The 16,410-nt window shown below is 41.3% G+C and overlaps 7 protein-coding genes and 1 pseudogene across 7 annotated transcripts; 6 read left to right on the top strand and 2 right to left on the bottom strand.

Annotated features, from left to right (window-relative positions):
- Positions 1 to 660: 660 nt before the first annotated feature.
- On the top strand, positions 661 to 1,543 carry LOC117569237 (serine protease 1-like). The gene has a single exon (XM_034250310.2). The coding sequence runs from the start codon at positions 691 to 693 to the stop codon at positions 1,483 to 1,485; it is 795 nt and encodes a 264-aa protein (XP_034106201.1). The 5' UTR covers positions 661 to 690; the 3' UTR covers positions 1,486 to 1,543.
- A 517-nt stretch (positions 1,544 to 2,060) lies between these two features.
- On the top strand, positions 2,061 to 2,882 carry LOC117569244 (serine protease 1-like). Its single transcript, XM_034250317.2, has one exon. It carries the CDS (start codon positions 2,063 to 2,065, stop codon positions 2,840 to 2,842), a length of 780 nt encoding a protein of 259 aa, XP_034106208.1. The 5' UTR covers positions 2,061 to 2,062; the 3' UTR covers positions 2,843 to 2,882.
- An 862-nt stretch (positions 2,883 to 3,744) lies between these two features.
- Positions 3,745 to 4,615, bottom strand: LOC117569226 (serine protease 1-like). Its single transcript, XM_034250301.2, has one exon. It carries the CDS (start codon positions 4,608 to 4,610, stop codon positions 3,783 to 3,785), a length of 828 nt encoding a protein of 275 aa, XP_034106192.1. The 5' UTR covers positions 4,611 to 4,615; the 3' UTR covers positions 3,745 to 3,782.
- Positions 4,616 to 7,112: 2,497 nt separating this feature from the next.
- On the top strand, positions 7,113 to 7,995 carry LOC117569236 (serine protease 1-like). The gene has a single exon (XM_034250309.2). The coding sequence runs from the start codon at positions 7,134 to 7,136 to the stop codon at positions 7,926 to 7,928; it is 795 nt and encodes a 264-aa protein (XP_034106200.1). The 5' UTR covers positions 7,113 to 7,133; the 3' UTR covers positions 7,929 to 7,995.
- Positions 7,996 to 8,314: 319 nt separating this feature from the next.
- Positions 8,315 to 9,176, top strand: LOC117569245 (serine protease 1-like). The gene has a single exon (XM_034250319.2). It carries the CDS (start codon positions 8,347 to 8,349, stop codon positions 9,124 to 9,126), a length of 780 nt encoding a protein of 259 aa, XP_034106210.1. The 5' UTR covers positions 8,315 to 8,346; the 3' UTR covers positions 9,127 to 9,176.
- A 712-nt stretch (positions 9,177 to 9,888) lies between these two features.
- Positions 9,889 to 10,748, bottom strand: LOC117569228 (serine protease 1-like). Its single transcript, XM_034250303.2, has one exon. It carries the CDS (start codon positions 10,734 to 10,736, stop codon positions 9,927 to 9,929), a length of 810 nt encoding a protein of 269 aa, XP_034106194.1. The 5' UTR covers positions 10,737 to 10,748; the 3' UTR covers positions 9,889 to 9,926.
- A 1,691-nt stretch (positions 10,749 to 12,439) lies between these two features.
- On the top strand, positions 12,440 to 13,324 carry LOC117569238 (serine protease 1-like; annotated as a pseudogene).
- A 296-nt stretch (positions 13,325 to 13,620) lies between these two features.
- On the top strand, positions 13,621 to 14,462 carry LOC117569246 (serine protease 1-like). Its single transcript, XM_034250320.2, has one exon. The coding sequence runs from the start codon at positions 13,655 to 13,657 to the stop codon at positions 14,432 to 14,434; it is 780 nt and encodes a 259-aa protein (XP_034106211.1). The 5' UTR covers positions 13,621 to 13,654; the 3' UTR covers positions 14,435 to 14,462.
- The last annotated feature ends 1,948 nt before the right edge of the window (positions 14,463 to 16,410 follow it).

Consider the following 16,410-nt stretch of genomic DNA (forward strand, 5'->3'; position numbering starts at 1 on the left):
TATTAATTTAATTTGTATACCAATTATTCATAGGATTTAAGAATACACATCCTACTCGGTAAGGATATATTTTCTTGACCGTCAACCTAATCGTGTATGGTATATTTAACATAATATGGTATTTTTTGAACATAAGATTAACCTTTGACATATTATCACTATACTTTAGTATATTTTTTAATGTGATATCTCAGTCGAGTCATATAAAACTTTTCTACGTGTTTTCTGTACTGTTTGCAAATTGGTATTATTATATTAGAATATATCAATTATATGCTATGAAACTTATACAAATTGTATTATTATATAATAACTTAAGAATTATATACTTATTCTTATTCACTTATACTTATACTTATTCAAATGTTGACCTAATGTTTTAATAAAGCTGCAATGCTCACATAAATAACTAATGCAACACACCATGAGAAGTCATGATAATTCGTGTGCATTATACGAGGGAATTCACAGACTACTTTCATTACTTTCTAAGTGCCCCTTGAAGAATTAATTAATTTCTTTAAATGAGCATGAATATATACAATATTTTGCTATCTATTCCTTTCTTTTAATTAACTATTTTATCTCAGCGCTGATTGCCCCCATGCAAAGATATTTATAGGATTGAGAATAGTATAAAAGGAGTGGCGGTTTGATTTATTGCCATCAGTTGTTGCTTCAAACTTCAACATGAAGACTTTCATCGTATTGGCCCTGGCTATCGCAGCAGTTGCTGCCGAAACCATTGAGCAGGTGCATCCCAAGGATCTGCCACAATCCCTGAAGCTCGAGGGACGCATTACCAACGGCTACCCAGCCTACGAGGGCAAGGCTCCCTACACTGTTGGCCTGAGCTTCAACGGTTGGTGGTGCGGTGGTTCCATCATTGCTCACGACTGGGTGCTGACTGCTGCTCACTGCACCAACGGTGCCAGCTCTGTGACCATCTACTACGGTGCTACCTGGCGTACCAACGCCCAGTTCACCCACTCGGTTGGCAGCGGCAACTTCATCCAGAACCACAACTGGCCCAACCAGAACGGCAACGATATCGCTTTGATCCGTACCCCCCATGTCGACTTCTGGAGCATGGTCAACAAGGTTGAGCTGCCCAGCTACAACGATCGCTACAACATGTACGACAACTGGTGGGCTGTTGCCTGCGGCTGGGGCATCACCTCCGACGGCGGTTCCCAACCCGACTGGTTGCAGTGCGTCGATTTGCAGATCATCAGCAACAGCCAATGTTCTCAGACCTATGGCACCCAACCCGATGGCATTCTCTGCGTTTCCACTCCCGGCGGCAAGTCCACCTGCTCTGGCGACTCTGGTGGCCCATTGGTGCTCCACGACGGCGGCAAACTTGTTGGTGTTACTTCCTGGGTGGCTGGTGCTGGTTGCACTGCTGGTCTTCCATCTGGATTCACCCGTGTCACCAACCAACTCGACTGGATCCGTGACAACTCTGGTGTTGCTTACTATTAGGCTTTTGCTGAAATTACCGAAAATATATTAAAGATGAATTTAGAGAGAAATGTAATAAGGACTATTAACATATTTTTGGTATTGTGTTTATCTTGTAAATTGACAAGAATCAATTTATTTTGTATAGAAAGAGGGAATGTACAATTTGTATCAGGCAGAAGGATTTATATTTTGTACTCTATAGAATCTTTTAAATGTAGTACTATATCTTTATATATAGCTAGTATCTTAGAGATTATCACACTTCACTGTAACTTTCTAACTTATTTTGGAAGTGCTAAACAAGTCTATAGATTTCACTGCCTTGCCTTTTCAGTACTAGATTTTATTTATTATACTAATTTCTCAATTTAGCAATGGTCTATGGTAGTGATTCTACGTTTCAATTTTCAACACTTTTGTTAGTAAAATTAACATCTGTGATCGTAAATATTTTACTATCAAAATCAAGTCACTTTTATAGTGTGAATTATTAGAGGCATAGTCACTCGAGATAACTCGAGATACAATGATTTGAGACACGGATTTGTATAAAAGCACGAAAAGGTCTGCTGGGAAATCAAGTTGCACATCCAGCATGAAGGTGTTCATTACTCTATTGGCTTTGGCGGTTGCCTCTGCCTCGGCTTACGAGGAGGTGATCCACAACAAGGATATCACCAAGGTGAACAAGATCGAGGGTCGCATTACCAACGGATACCCAGCCTACGAGGGCAAGGCTCCCTACACTGTCGGTCTCGGCTTTAGCGGTGGCTGGTGGTGCGGTGGTTCCATCATCTCCAACACCTGGGTTCTTACTGCTGAGCACTGCACTGGCAGCGCCGACTCCGTCACCGTCTACTTTGGTGCCACATGGCGCACCAACGCCCAGTACACCCACTGGGTCAGCCGCAACGACATGATCAACCACAACTCTGCTGATATCGCCCTGATCCGCATTCCCCATGTGGACTTCTGGCACATGGTCAACAAGGTTGAGCTGCCCAGCTACAACGATCGCTACAACGACTACAACGGATGGTGGGCTGTTGCCTGCGGCTGGGGTGGTACCTATGATGGCTCTCCTCTGCCCGATTGGTTGCAGTGCGTCGACTTGCAGGTCATCCACAACTCTGAGTGCTCCCAGACCTATGGCGGTCTTATCCAGGACAACATCATCTGTGTGAGAACTCCTGACGGCAAGTCCACCTGCGGTGGTGACTCTGGTGGTCCTTTGGTTTCCCACGACGGCAACAAACTTATTGGTGTTACCAACTGGGTGTCTGCTGCTGGCTGCCAATCTGGTCATCCATCTGGCTTCCAGCGTGTCACCTACCATTTGGACTGGATCCGTGACCATACTGGCATTGCTTACTAAATAGCTATAGCTTCAATAATAATAAACAAAAAATATCATTTTAAAAAAGAAAATAATTGTGTAGAGCATTACCATAGTGAATATACAAAATTCGGGAAGAACCTCATATGGTTGGCTCTAGACTCTAGACATCAAGATTATAAAGCAGGTCTTATCAAAAATTGTAAGGAAAAATCTCGCAGCATTTATGAATGAGTTTAGAACATGAATATGAGTAAATCTTCGATAAGTGCAATCTGAAATTCTCCCTGTACAGTTAAAATATAATATATGAAGCTCAGAAGCTTTTAATATCAGTTAATGAACTGAAGATTAGATTATAACCTCACGTGAATCGAACGTAAAAGTGGTTGATCAAAGTCTACGGTAGGATTTGTGGAGTAGTGCAATATTATATTACACCCCTGAGTTACAATATGTACATATGTGAAGTTTGGCACTACTGGTTGCTGGCAACGAGTGGCAACGCCAGCATAGTAAAAGCATATGGCGGCACTGCATGCGAAAATACAATCGACGTAAAGATGCATATTTAGTGTGTCGGCGTTGCTAAAACAGTCATTACATGTTGTCGGAAATTAAATGTAATATGTTCTGAAAAGGATTTTGTTTAGCAGATGTAAGGGACGTTTCATTCAAAAGTTAAAATTTGCAAACCGAATTTCAATACTTTGCTCACATATTGCCCAGATAGTACTGGAACAATTTTTAAGAATAAGCCATATATTTTATTCTACATTTTTGTGCCTTCCAACTCCTCTTGATGGAAAATTCCACTTTGTGAGTGTTTTTAGGGGACTTGCGAAGTTCAATTACTGTTCTGTGAATCCCTTAAACGTTCTATAAGCTAAGCTTACTATTGATGTGTAAGTGATTACAATTGGAGTGATAAAATTAAAAAATTATTTTTTAAATGCATTGGTTTTTATTGAATAAAAATTTAGTAGGAGATGCCAGTGTTATCACGGATCCAATCCAAGTAACCAGTGACACGAGTGAAACCGGCGGGTTGACCAGCAGTGCAGCCATCCCCATGACCAAAGGATGTGATGCCAACAATGCGGTTGCCGTCGTGTGTAACCAATGGACCACCAGAGTCACCACCGCAAGTGGACTTGCCACCAGATGTGCTGATGCAGATGGTGTTATCGATAACATAGCCACCGCCGAAAACGTTGCGGCATTCGTCGTTGCTGATGATCTGGACATCGATACAGTTGAGGTAGTTGTGCATGCCACTGTCATTTGAGATGGCGCCCCAGCCGGAAGCAACAGCCCACCAGCCGTTGTAGTCGTTGTAGCGATCGTTGTAGCTGGGCAGCTCAACCTTGTTCACCAAGCTCCAGAAGTCCACATGAGGTGTGCGGATGAGGGCAATGTCATTGTTCAACTGGTTGTTGTAGTTGGGATGACGGATTTGATCGTTTCCACTGACCCAGTGAGTGTACTGAGCCTCGTGACGGAAGCTGGCACCATAATAGATGGTCACACCGGAACCATCATTAATGCAATGTCCGGCAGTCATCACCCAGGTGTTTCCAATGATGGAACCACCGCACCACCAGCCACCGTCAAAGCCAAGACCAACAATGTAGGGGACCTTACCCTCGTAGGCTGGATACCCATTGGTAATGCGACCATCAATGCTGTGGGTCTTGGGCATATCCATAACCTTAACAGGTTTGCTGATGCCGGTGGGCACAGCGCTGGCTGCGGCCAGCGCAAAGGCTAAGAACACGAACAGTTTCATTTTTGAAGAGAAACTCATAACATTTTGAAATTTCCCTCTGCTTTTATACATTTTAAAATCTTATCACAGATTAATAAATTTTCCATCGTAATCACGGCTCATAAATTTTCTTTGGGTTTTACTAGGTTCTAGACAGGTCTAATTTAATTAGAGAGACAATGAGTCTTAAAGGGGCTCGTCTAGTAGGTCGAATTTCAAATATAGATATATAAATAGATATGTATATTCAGAAAATGAGTATTTAGAAAAACAATCGACTGTATGATAATCCCACTTCAATTAAACACTTTTTTTTCTTAAATCTGTATAATTTTTGTATAACTATTTGCTACGTTTATTCCGAAACTAACTTAATGAGGCATGCTCCGGTATTCACTTTTGGTTTTCGTTTTCGTTTTGAAAACGAAAAACTTGGTGCTAGCGTTTTCGCTTTCACAAGATTCTTTCGAATTGCAAATTCTGACCCCACCTCAAATTTGGAAATAAAATGTTGCCGTCGGCAACAACAATTTTCGTTTTGGTGAGCGACCGATAAATCCGACACCATGAATTATCGCCTAGGCTGCCATACTTTTGGTGGAATGAAAAAGCAAAAAAAGTTAAAAATACTTGTATAATGGAACGGATAGAATTAAATTTGTTGAAGTTGGGTAAAATATTTTTTTTTAATTTATTTAATTTAATTACTGAAATGCCAAAATATTATAAACAACAATTGTTGAAATGACCGGGATGAAATGCATTAAAAATGTGGCACCTCCTTTTTTTGTGGGAAACAGCTGATTGCCGTTTAACTGATTTTTTTAAAGAAAATTTCAAGTCTTTATTTGCAAAAAAGACAAAAGGCAAATACAGTAGAATTCGGTTATAGCGACCCTCAAGGGACCGACGATTTTACGTCGTTATACCCGGAAGACGCACTAACCGAAAGGAGCAAAACCAATTTTTGTTTTGTTTTTAATTTATTAATTTTTTAATTAATTAATTTAATTAATTTTTTAAACAAAACACAAAAAAGTACAAATTTAATTAAATAGCATGGTTGTAAATCGTATACTTGCATGTTTCTTAGCATAAGCTAAGGCGTCAGCTAAAACTAACAGAGATTAGTGGGAAAGTAAGAACCTTCGTATCACTGCTAAGCATACAAGCAAGGTTCTCGATCACTGATAAAGACATACATAGATTTACAATTACGTCATATGATGCTCAAATTTTTTGGCATTATTTCGCTGTATTTTTATACCCGATACCCATAGGGTAGAAGGGTATTATAACTTTGTGCCGGCAGGAAATGTATGTAACAGGTAGAAGGAGGCATCTCCGATCCTATAAAGTATATATATTCTTGATCAGCGTCAACAGCTGAGACGATATAGCCATGTTCGTCTGTCCGTCTGTCTGTCCGTCCGTATGAAACACTGGATCTCTGAGACTATAAGAGATAGAGCTATACTTTTTTTTCGACAGCATTTGTTATGTTTGCACGAAGATCAAGTTTGTTTCAAATTTTTGCCACGATCACTTCCGCCCCCGCAAATCATAAAAATCGAATAACAAGCCTAATTTTGAAGCTAGAGTTGCGAATACTAGACTAGAGTATATACCATAAATACTGTAGTACTTATGATTCCTGAAAGTTTGGTTGCGATCAGATAAAAATTGTGGAAGTTATTAAAGAAATACTTTTGTATGGGCAAAAACGCCTACTTTCTGGTGGTCTGAGTTGCTTTGGCTGACAATCTGGCACATTGTACCGTATATGGTATATTTTTAATGGTGTATTATATCGATATACCAAACATACCATTTGGTATATTTTTAGTGTTTTTTTAGTGTTTTCGGTATATTTTGAAAATGATACCGCAATATTTTGCCTTTATTAAAAATGGGTAGCGGGTATCTCACAGTCGAGCACACTCGACTGTAACTTTCTTACTTGTTTTTTTCGTCGCTATATCCGGTTGAATTCTCAAAAATTTCGTCGGTATAAGCGGTTAGTCGCTAAAAGCGGAGACGTATTAAGCGGAAGCCCTTTCATATAAGTTTGTATGGGGACCAACCATACTATCGAGTTTTCCTCGCGATAACTGGACGGACACTATAAGCGGAGTCGTTATAACCGGATTCTACTGTACTTTTTAACTTTTTTGTATGAGTACCTCAGTCCAGCACTTTCGAATAATCGTACTTGTTTGCTAGTTCTTGTTAAAGGTTGTATTTGTTTACCTAATGGCCTAAACCTGGCAACACATCATTATAAGCCATGAGTAGTCGTGTGCATTATTTGAACAGACAACTTTCATTATTTTAGAAGTACCCCTTGAAGTACTGATTAGGATTTTTAAAATGGGCATGAATACTCGTAAATTTATTAATTTGCTATCTATTCCTTTCGTGCGGCAACTAATTATTTTATCGAAGCTCTGATTTCACCCAAGCATACTACTTGAGATTAACACAACTATACTTGAGATTAAGAATAGTATAAAAGGGGTATGGGTTTGATTTATTGCTACCAGTTGTCGCTTTAACTTCAACATGAAGACCTTTATTGTTTTGGCCCTGGCTATCGCAGCTGTTGCTGCCGAAACCGTTGAGCAGGTGCATCCCAAGGATCTGCCACAATCCCTGAAGCTCGAGGGACGCATTACCAACGGCTACCCAGCCTACGAGGGCAAGGCTCCCTACACTGTTGGCCTTAGCTTCAACGGTTGGTGGTGCGGTGGTTCCATCATTGCTCACGACTGGGTGCTGACTGCTGCTCACTGCACCAACGGTGCCAGCTCTGTGACCATCTACTACGGTGCCACCTGGCGTACCAACGCCCAGTTCACCCACTCGGTTGGCAGCGGCAACTTCATCCAGAACCACAACTGGCCCAACAACAATGGCAACGATATCGCTTTGATCCGCACTCCCCATGTCGACTTCTGGAGCATGGTCAACAAGGTTGAGCTGCCCAGCTACAACGATCGCTACAACATGTACGATGGCTGGTGGGCTGTTGCCTGCGGCTGGGGCATCACCTCCGACGGCGGTTCCCAACCCGACTGGATGCAGTGCGTTGACTTGCAGATCATTAGCAACAGCCAATGCTCTCAGACCTATGGCAACCAACCCGATGGCATTCTCTGCGTTTCCACTCCCGGCGGCAAGTCCACCTGCTCTGGCGACTCTGGTGGCCCATTGGTGCTCCACGACGGCGGCAAACTTGTTGGTGTTACCTCCTGGGTATCTGGCGCTGGCTGCACCGCTGGTCTTCCATCTGGATTCACCCGTGTCACCAACCAACTCGACTGGATCCGTGACAACTCTGGTGTTGCTTACTATTAGGCTATTACTTGATATATTAAAAACAAATAAAATGAGCATTTCGAAAGAGATGTAATAACGAATAATATATTTCTGTCTCCGTTTATTGTTTCTAATTAGGATAATTTAATCCAAAAGTTGGCCAATAATCAATATTTTTATCTCTGCCGAGAATATGTGCTGCTGAATTCAATTAGGATCAACAGATTCCTAATTTGGCAATAGTTTGTGATAGAGATTTTACGTTTCAATTTTTGAAACTTTTGTTGGTAAAATTAATCTTTGCGTTCATAAATATTTTACTATCAAAATCAAGTAATTTTTATAGTTTGAATTATTAGGGGCATACTCACTCTAGATAATGTTTACAATGATTTGAGACACGGATTTGTATAAAAGCACGAAAAGGTCTGCTAGGAAATCAAGTTGTACATCCAGCATGAAGGTGTTCATTACTCTATTGGCTTTGGCTGTTGCCTCTGCCTCGGCTTACGAGGAGGTGATCCACAACAAGGATATCACCAAGGTGAACAAGATCGAGGGTCGCATTACCAACGGATACCCAGCCTACGAGGGCAAGGCTCCCTACACTGTCGGTCTCGGCTTCAGCGGTGGCTGGTGGTGCGGTGGTTCCATCATCTCCAACACCTGGGTTCTTACTGCTGAGCACTGCACTGGCAGCGCCGACTCCGTCACCGTCTACTTCGGTGCCACATGGCGCACCAACGCCCAGTACACCCACTGGGTTAGCCGCAACGACATGATCAACCACAACTCTGCTGATATCGCCCTGATCCGCATTCCCCATGTGGACTTCTGGCACATGGTCAACAAGGTTGAGCTGCCCAGCTACAACGATCGCTACAACGACTACAACGGATGGTGGGCTGTTGCCTGCGGCTGGGGTGGTACCTATGATGGCTCTCCTCTGCCCGATTGGTTGCAGTGCGTCGACTTGCAGGTCATCCACAACTCTGAGTGCGCCCAGACCTATGGCGGTCTTATCCAGGACAACATCATCTGTGTGAGAACTCCTGACGGCAAGTCCACCTGCGGTGGTGACTCTGGTGGTCCTTTGGTTTCCCACGACGGCAACAAACTTATTGGTGTTACCAACTGGGTGTCTGCTGCTGGCTGCCAATCTGGTCATCCATCTGGCTTCCAGCGTGTCACCTACCATTTGGACTGGATCCGTGACCATACTGGCATTGCTTACTAAATAGCTATAGCTTCAATAAAATAAACAAAAAATATCATTTTAAAAGGAAATTAATTTTGTAGAGCATTGCTATAGTGTATTCAGAAATTTCGGGAAAAAGCTCATATGCTTATAAAGCTTTTCCATTGAATGTTGAGAGACCTTGAGACTTCTTATTCGCAGAAGTTGCGAGTAGACTCTAGACATAAAGATTGTGCAGTATGTCCTATCAAAAAGTGTATGAAAAAATCTCCCAGTATTTGTGAATGAGTTTAGAACATGAATATGAGTAAATCTTCGATTAATGCGATCTGAAATTGTCCCTGTACAGTTAAAGTATAGGTCAGAAGCTTTAAATATAATCTCAGTTAATGAACTTAAGATTAGATTATAGACTCAAGTTATTTGAACATTAAAGTGATTGATCAAAGTGTATGAAAGGATTTGGGAAGTAGTACTATATAATATTACAAAAAGATTTATTTGTAGTAGTTGCTTCATTGAAAAGTAAAAATTTGCAAACCAATTTTCAATACTTTGGTCTCATAGTTTCGACATAGTTCTAAAGTACTAGAACAACTTTTAAGAAGATAGCCATATATTTTACTCTACATTTTAGTGCATTCCAATCCCTCATGATGAAAAATTCCACTTTATGAGTGAATTTCTTAGAGGGCTTTCGAAGTGCAATTACTGTTCTGTGAATCCCTTAAACGTTCTATAAGCTAAACTTATTATTGAAGTGTTCAATGTGATTACAATTGGAGTGAAAGAATTCAAGAATTATTTTTTAAATGCATTGGTTTTTATTGAATAAAAATTTAGTAGGAGATGCCAGTGTTATCACGGATCCAATCCAAGTAACCAGTGACACGAGTGAAGCCGGCAGGGTAACCAGCTGTGCAGCCAGCCCCATGACCAAAGGATGTGATACCAACAATGCGGTTGCCGTCGTGTGTAACCAATGGACCACCAGAGTCACCACCGCAAGTGGACTTGCCACCAGATGTGCTGATGCAGATGGTGTTATCGATAACAGTGCCACCGCCGAAAACGTTGCGGCATTCGTCGTTGCTGATGATCTGGACATCGACACAGTTGAGGTAGTTATGCATACCACTGTCGGTTGAGATGGCGCCCCAGCCGGAAGCAACAGCCCACCAGCCGTTGTAGTCGTTGTAGCGATCGTTGTAGCTGGGCAGCTCAACCTTGTTCACCAAGCTCCAGAAGTCCACATGAGGTGTGCGGATGAGGGCAATGTCATTGTTCAACTGGTTGTTGTAGTTTGGATGACGGATTTGATCGTTTCCACTGACCCAGTGAGTGTACTGAGCCTCGTGACGGAAGCTGGCACCATAATAGATGGTCACACCGGAACCATCATTAATGCAATGTCCGGCAGTCATCACCCAGGTGTTTCCAATGATGGAACCACCGCACCACCAGCCGCCGTCAAAGCCAAGACCAACAATGTAGGGGACCTTACCCTCGTAGGCTGGATACCCATTGGTAATGCGACCATCAATGCTGTGGGTCTTGGGCATATCCATAACCTTAACAGGTTTGCTGATGCCGGTGGGCACAGCGCTGGCTGCGGCCAGCGCAAAGGCTAAGAACACGAACAGTTTCATTTTTGAAGAGAAACTCATAACATTTTGAAATGTCCCTTTGCTTTTATACATTTTAAAATCTTATCACAGATTAATAAATTTTCAATCGTAATCACGGCTCATAAATTTTCTTTGGGTTTTACTAGGTTCTAGACAGGTCTAATTTAATTAGAGAGACAATGAGTCTTAAAGGGGCTCGTCTAGTAGGTCGAATTTCAAATATAGATATATAAATAGATATGATTATTCAGAAAATGAGTATTTAGAAAAAATAGACTGTATGTTAATCCCATTGTGAGATACCCGCTACCCATTTTGAATAAAAGCAATATATTTTGCGGTATTATTCTCAAAATATACCAATTATACTGCAAAGATACTAAAAATATACCAAATGGTATATGTGGTATATCAATATAGTATCGCATTCAAAATATACCATAGACGGCACAATATACCAGATTGTCAGCCAAAGCAACTAAGACCCATAGTAAGTAGGCCTTTTTGCCCATACAAAAGTATTTCTTAAATAACTTCGACAATTTTTATCTGATCGAAACCAAATTTTCAGGAATCATAACTACTATATTTATTACTGTATATACCAAAACTGTAGCTTTAAAATTACGCTTGTTATTCGATTTTTTTGATTTGCAGGGGCGGAAGGGGGCGTGGCAAAAATTTGAAACAAACTTGATCTACGTGCAAACATAACAAATGCTATCGAAAAAAAATTATAGCTCTATCTCTTATAGTCTCTGAGATCTAGGTGTTCATACGCACAGACGGACAGACACACAGGCGGACAGACGGACATGGCTAGATCGTCTCGGCTGTTGACGCTGATCAAGAATATATATACTTTATAGGGTCGGAGATGCCTTCTTCTACTTGTTACATACATTTCCTGTCGGCACAAAGTTATAATACCCTTCTACCCTATGGGTAGCGGGTATAAAAATCTGTACAATTTTGTTATAACTACTTGGTACGTTTATTGCGAAAATATGTCCGTTAATTGATCTATCAGAAAAGCTAAAAATCTATTTAGAATAACAATTCATCTCGATTGTTCGTCTTGTATTAAATATTAAGCGTATTTTATATCTTGTGGGTTACAATTTTTTAGGTATATGTATTTTGAAATCTTAATAGTTTCTGCTATTAATGTTTCTGAATAGGAATATGTAAGTTAATTTGGTTGACAAAAAGACAGTTAATGGTATATTTTGATTATAACCTGGTTTATTGTTAGATTATTTTATTGTATTTTTGATGTGGGAATTATCATTCCCATAGATTTGATTATTTATTTATTTATTATATTATATATTTTTTAACTTTTTTGTATGAGTACCTCAGTCCAGCACTTTCGAATAATCCTACTTGTTTGCTGGTTCTTGTTACAGGTTATGAGTGTTTACCTAATTTATTCATAAAGTGTCAATATTTACTTGAACAACCTGGCAACACATCATGAAAACCATGAGTAGTCGTGTGCATTATCTAAACAGACAACTTTCATTACTTTAGAAGTGCCCCTAGAAGTATTGATTAGAATTTTTAAAATGGGCATGAATACTCGTAAATTTATTAATTTGCTATCTATTCCTTTCGTGCGGCAACTAATTATTTTATCGCGGCTCTGATTTTACCTAAGTATATTCACAACTATACTTGAGATTAAGAATAGTATAAAAGGGGTATGGGTTTGATTTATTGCTATCAGTTGTCGCTTTAACTTCAACATGAAGACCTTTATTGTTTTAGCCCTGGCTATCGCAGCAGTTGCTGCCGAAACCATTGAGCAGGTGCATCCCAAGGATCTGCCACAATCCCTGAAGCTCGAGGGACGCATTACCAACGGCTACCCAGCCTACGAGGGCAAGGCTCCCTACACTGTTGGCCTGAGCTTCAACGGTTGGTGGTGCGGTGGTTCCATCATTGCTCACGACTGGGTGCTGACTGCTGCTCACTGCACCAACGGTGCCAGCTCTGTGACCATCTACTACGGTGCCACCTGGCGTACCAACGCCCAGTTCACCCACTCGGTTGGCAGCGGCAACTTCATCCAGAACCACAACTGGCCCAACAACAATGGCAACGATATCGCTTTGATCCGCACTCCCCATGTCGACTTCTGGAGCATGGTCAACAAGGTTGAGCTGCCCAGCTACAACGATCGCTACAACATGTACGATGGCTGGTGGGCTGTTGCCTGCGGCTGGGCATCACCTCCGACGGCGGTTCCCAACCCGACTGGATGCAGTGCGTTGACTTGCAGATCATTAGCAACAGCCAATGCTCTCAGACCTATGGCAACCAACCCGATGGCATTCTCTGCGTTTCCACTCCCGGCGGCAAGTCCACCTGCTCTGGCGACTCTGGTGGCCCATTGGTGCTCCACGACGGCGGCAAACTTGTTGGTGTTACCTCCTGGGTATCTGGCGCTGGCTGCACCGCTGGTCTTCCATCTGGATTCACCCGTGTCACCAACCAACTCGACTGGATCCGTGACAACTCTGGTGTTGCTTACTATTAGGCTATTACTTGATATATTAAAAACAAATAAAATGAGCATTTCGAAAGAGATGTAATAACGAATAATATATTTTTGTCTCCGTTTATTGTTTCTTATTAGGATAATTTAATCTAAAAGTTGGTCAATAATCAATATTTTTTATCTCTGCCGAGAATGTGTGCTGCTGAATTCAATTAGAATTAACAGATTCCTAATTTAGCAATAGTTTGTGATAGAGATTCTACGTTTTAATTTTCAACTCTGAGATCATAAATATTTTACTATCAAAATCAAGTCACTTTTATAGTGTGAATTATTAGGGGCATAGTCTCTCTAGATAATGTTTACAATGATTTGAGACACGGATTTGTATAAAAGCACGAAAAGGTCTGCTAGGAAATCAAGTTGTACATCCAGCATGAAGGTGTTCATTACTCTATTGGCTTTGGCTGTTGCCTCTGCCTCGGCTTACGAGGAGGTGATCCACAACAAGGATATCACCAAGGTGAACAAGATCGAGGGTCGCATTACCAACGGATACCCAGCCTACGAGGGCAAGGCTCCCTACACCGTCGGACTCGGCTTCAGCGGTGGCTGGTGGTGCGGTGGTTCCATCATCTCCAACACCTGGGTTCTTACTGCTGAGCACTGCACTGGCAGCGCCGACTCCGTCACCGTCTACTTCGGTGCCACATGGCGCACCAACGCCCAGTACACCCACTGGGTTAGCCGCAACGACATGATCAACCACAACTCTGCTGATATCGCCCTGATCCGCATTCCCCATGTGGACTTCTGGCACATGGTCAACAAGGTTGAGCTGCCCAGCTACAACGATCGCTACAACGACTACAACGGATGGTGGGCTGTTGCCTGCGGCTGGGGTGGTACCTATGATGGCTCTCCTCTGCCCGATTGGTTGCAGTGCGTCGACTTGCAGGTCATCCACAACTCTGAGTGCGCCCAGACCTATGGCGGTCTTATCCAGGACAACATCATCTGTGTGAGAACTCCTGACGGCAAGTCCACCTGCGGTGGTGACTCTGGTGGTCCTTTGGTTTCCCACGACGGCAACAAACTTATTGGTGTTACCAACTGGGTGTCTGCTGCTGGCTGCCAATCTGGTCATCCATCTGGCTTCCAGCGTGTCACCTACCATTTGGACTGGATCCGTGACCATACTGGCATTGCTTACTAAATAGCTATAGCTTCAATAAAATAAACAAAAAAATATCATTTTAAAAGGAAATTAATTTTGTAGAGCATTGCTATAGTGTATTCAGAAATTTCGGGAAAAAAGCTCATATGCTTATAAAGCTTTTCCATTGAATGTTGAGAGACCTTGAGACTTCTTATTCGCAGAAGTTGCGAGTAGACTCTAGACATAAAGATTGTGCAGTATGTCTTATCAAAAAGTGTATGAAAAAATCTCGCGGTTTTTGTGAATGAGTTTAAAACAAGAATATGAGTGAATCTTTGTCTAGAGCAATCAGGAATTTACCCTGTAGAAATAAAATTTAGTCTAGAAGCTATAAATATCAGTTCAGGTATTGAACTGAAGATAAGATACCGAACTCAAATGAATTGAACTTTGAAGTGGACATGATAATTATAATCAAATTTGTTTTTAAAGTGTACAAAAGAAAAATATCTGGGATATAAACGGAGAAATTAATCGGAACACGTCTCAGATTGGAGAGTAAATAAACAGAGAAATATTTTTGGATAGGTAATTGTAATTGTAAAGTATGAATAAAGAAATACGCGGTATCAGTTTTCAATAAAAGAAAACAGTTCAGTATTTTCACATGAATATACTACATTAATATACTCAAAAAAATACTGAAATATACCGAAATGTAATTTGTTATATTTATATACTACTACATTCGATATAGAAAAAAGTAAAGAACAATGTACCAGATTGTTAACGACAGCAATTCAGATTTATTATTTTTATTCATTTAATTATTTAATTATTTCTTCTTCTTCAAAATTTTCTGGAATCAGATTGTAGATTGTAATTATTATTGTATGATGCGTGACTCTATCTTTGAAATTTTGCTCGCCATATGACTTTTCGATTAGCGGGGCTGAAAGTGGGCGTGGTAAAAATGTAAAAAATAAGAATTGTAGCTTATAGTTTTTGAGATCTACGTTCTCATACAGACTGGCGTGGTTATATCGTTTGAGCTAATAATCAAGAATATATATATGTAATTTGTGAGGCCGAAAAAATAAACGTTTTGTTTTGCGAAAGGCTAATTGATTCAACAATTAAGGGCATCTCAATACCCCATGATGGAAGATTTCACTTTATGAGTGAATTTTAAAGAGGACTTTTGAACTTCGATTACTATTCGATGATCCACTTAAAGGCTTTTCATATCAGCTATACTTAATATTGAAGTGTAAGTGATTTCAATTGAAGTGCAAGGATTAGTGGAATTTTGTTTTTAAAATGCTTTTAGTTTTTATTTAGATATAATTTAGTAGGAGATACCAGTGTTATCACGGATCCAATCCAAGTAACCAGTGACACGAGTGAAACCGGCGGGTTGACCAGCAGTGCAGCCATCCCAATGACCGAAGGATGTGATGCCAACAATGCGGTTGCCGTCATGTGTAACCAATGGACCACCAGAGTCACCGTTGCAAGTGCCTTTGCCACCAGAGGTGTTGATGCAGATGGTGTTATCGATAACATAGCCACCGCCGAAAACGTTGCGGCATTCGTCGTTGCTGATGATCTGGACATCGACACAGTTGAGGTAGTTGTGCATGCCACTGCCATTTGAGATGGCGCCCCAGCCGGAAGCAACAGCCCACCATCCATTGTAGTCGTTGTAGCGATCGTTGTAGCTGGGCAGCTCAACCTTGTTCACCAAGCTCCAGAAGTCCACATGGGGTGTGCGGATAAGGGCAATATCGTTGTTCAACTGATCGTTGTAGTTGGGATGACGGATTTGATCGTTTCCACTGACCCAGTGAGTGTATTGAGCCTCGTGACGGAAGCTGGCACCGTAGTAGATTCTCACACCGGAACCATCATTAATGCAATGTCCGGCAGTCAGCACCCAGGTGTTTCCAATGATTGAACCACCGCACCACCAGCCACCGTCGAAGCTAAGACCAACAATGTAGGGGACCTTACCCTCATAGGCAGGATACCCA

The sequence above is a fragment of the Drosophila albomicans genome, chromosome 3 (assembly GCF_009650485.2).
Source record: "Drosophila albomicans strain 15112-1751.03 chromosome 3, ASM965048v2, whole genome shotgun sequence".
Classification (NCBI taxonomy): domain Eukaryota; kingdom Metazoa; phylum Arthropoda; class Insecta; order Diptera; family Drosophilidae; genus Drosophila; species Drosophila albomicans.

Excerpts from the sequence above, each read along its gene's own strand:
- LOC117569237 (XM_034250310.2), top strand. The coding sequence starts at position 691 with ATGAAGACTTTCATCGTATTGGCCCTGGCTATCGCAGCAGTTGCTGCC.
- LOC117569244 (XM_034250317.2), top strand. The coding sequence starts at position 2,063 with ATGAAGGTGTTCATTACTCTATTGGCTTTGGCGGTTGCCTCTGCCTCG.
- LOC117569226 (XM_034250301.2), bottom strand. The coding sequence starts at position 4,610 with ATGAGTTTCTCTTCAAAAATGAAACTGTTCGTGTTCTTAGCCTTTGCG.
- LOC117569236 (XM_034250309.2), top strand. The coding sequence starts at position 7,134 with ATGAAGACCTTTATTGTTTTGGCCCTGGCTATCGCAGCTGTTGCTGCC.
- LOC117569245 (XM_034250319.2), top strand. The coding sequence starts at position 8,347 with ATGAAGGTGTTCATTACTCTATTGGCTTTGGCTGTTGCCTCTGCCTCG.
- LOC117569228 (XM_034250303.2), bottom strand. The coding sequence starts at position 10,736 with ATGAAACTGTTCGTGTTCTTAGCCTTTGCGCTGGCCGCAGCCAGCGCT.
- LOC117569246 (XM_034250320.2), top strand. The coding sequence starts at position 13,655 with ATGAAGGTGTTCATTACTCTATTGGCTTTGGCTGTTGCCTCTGCCTCG.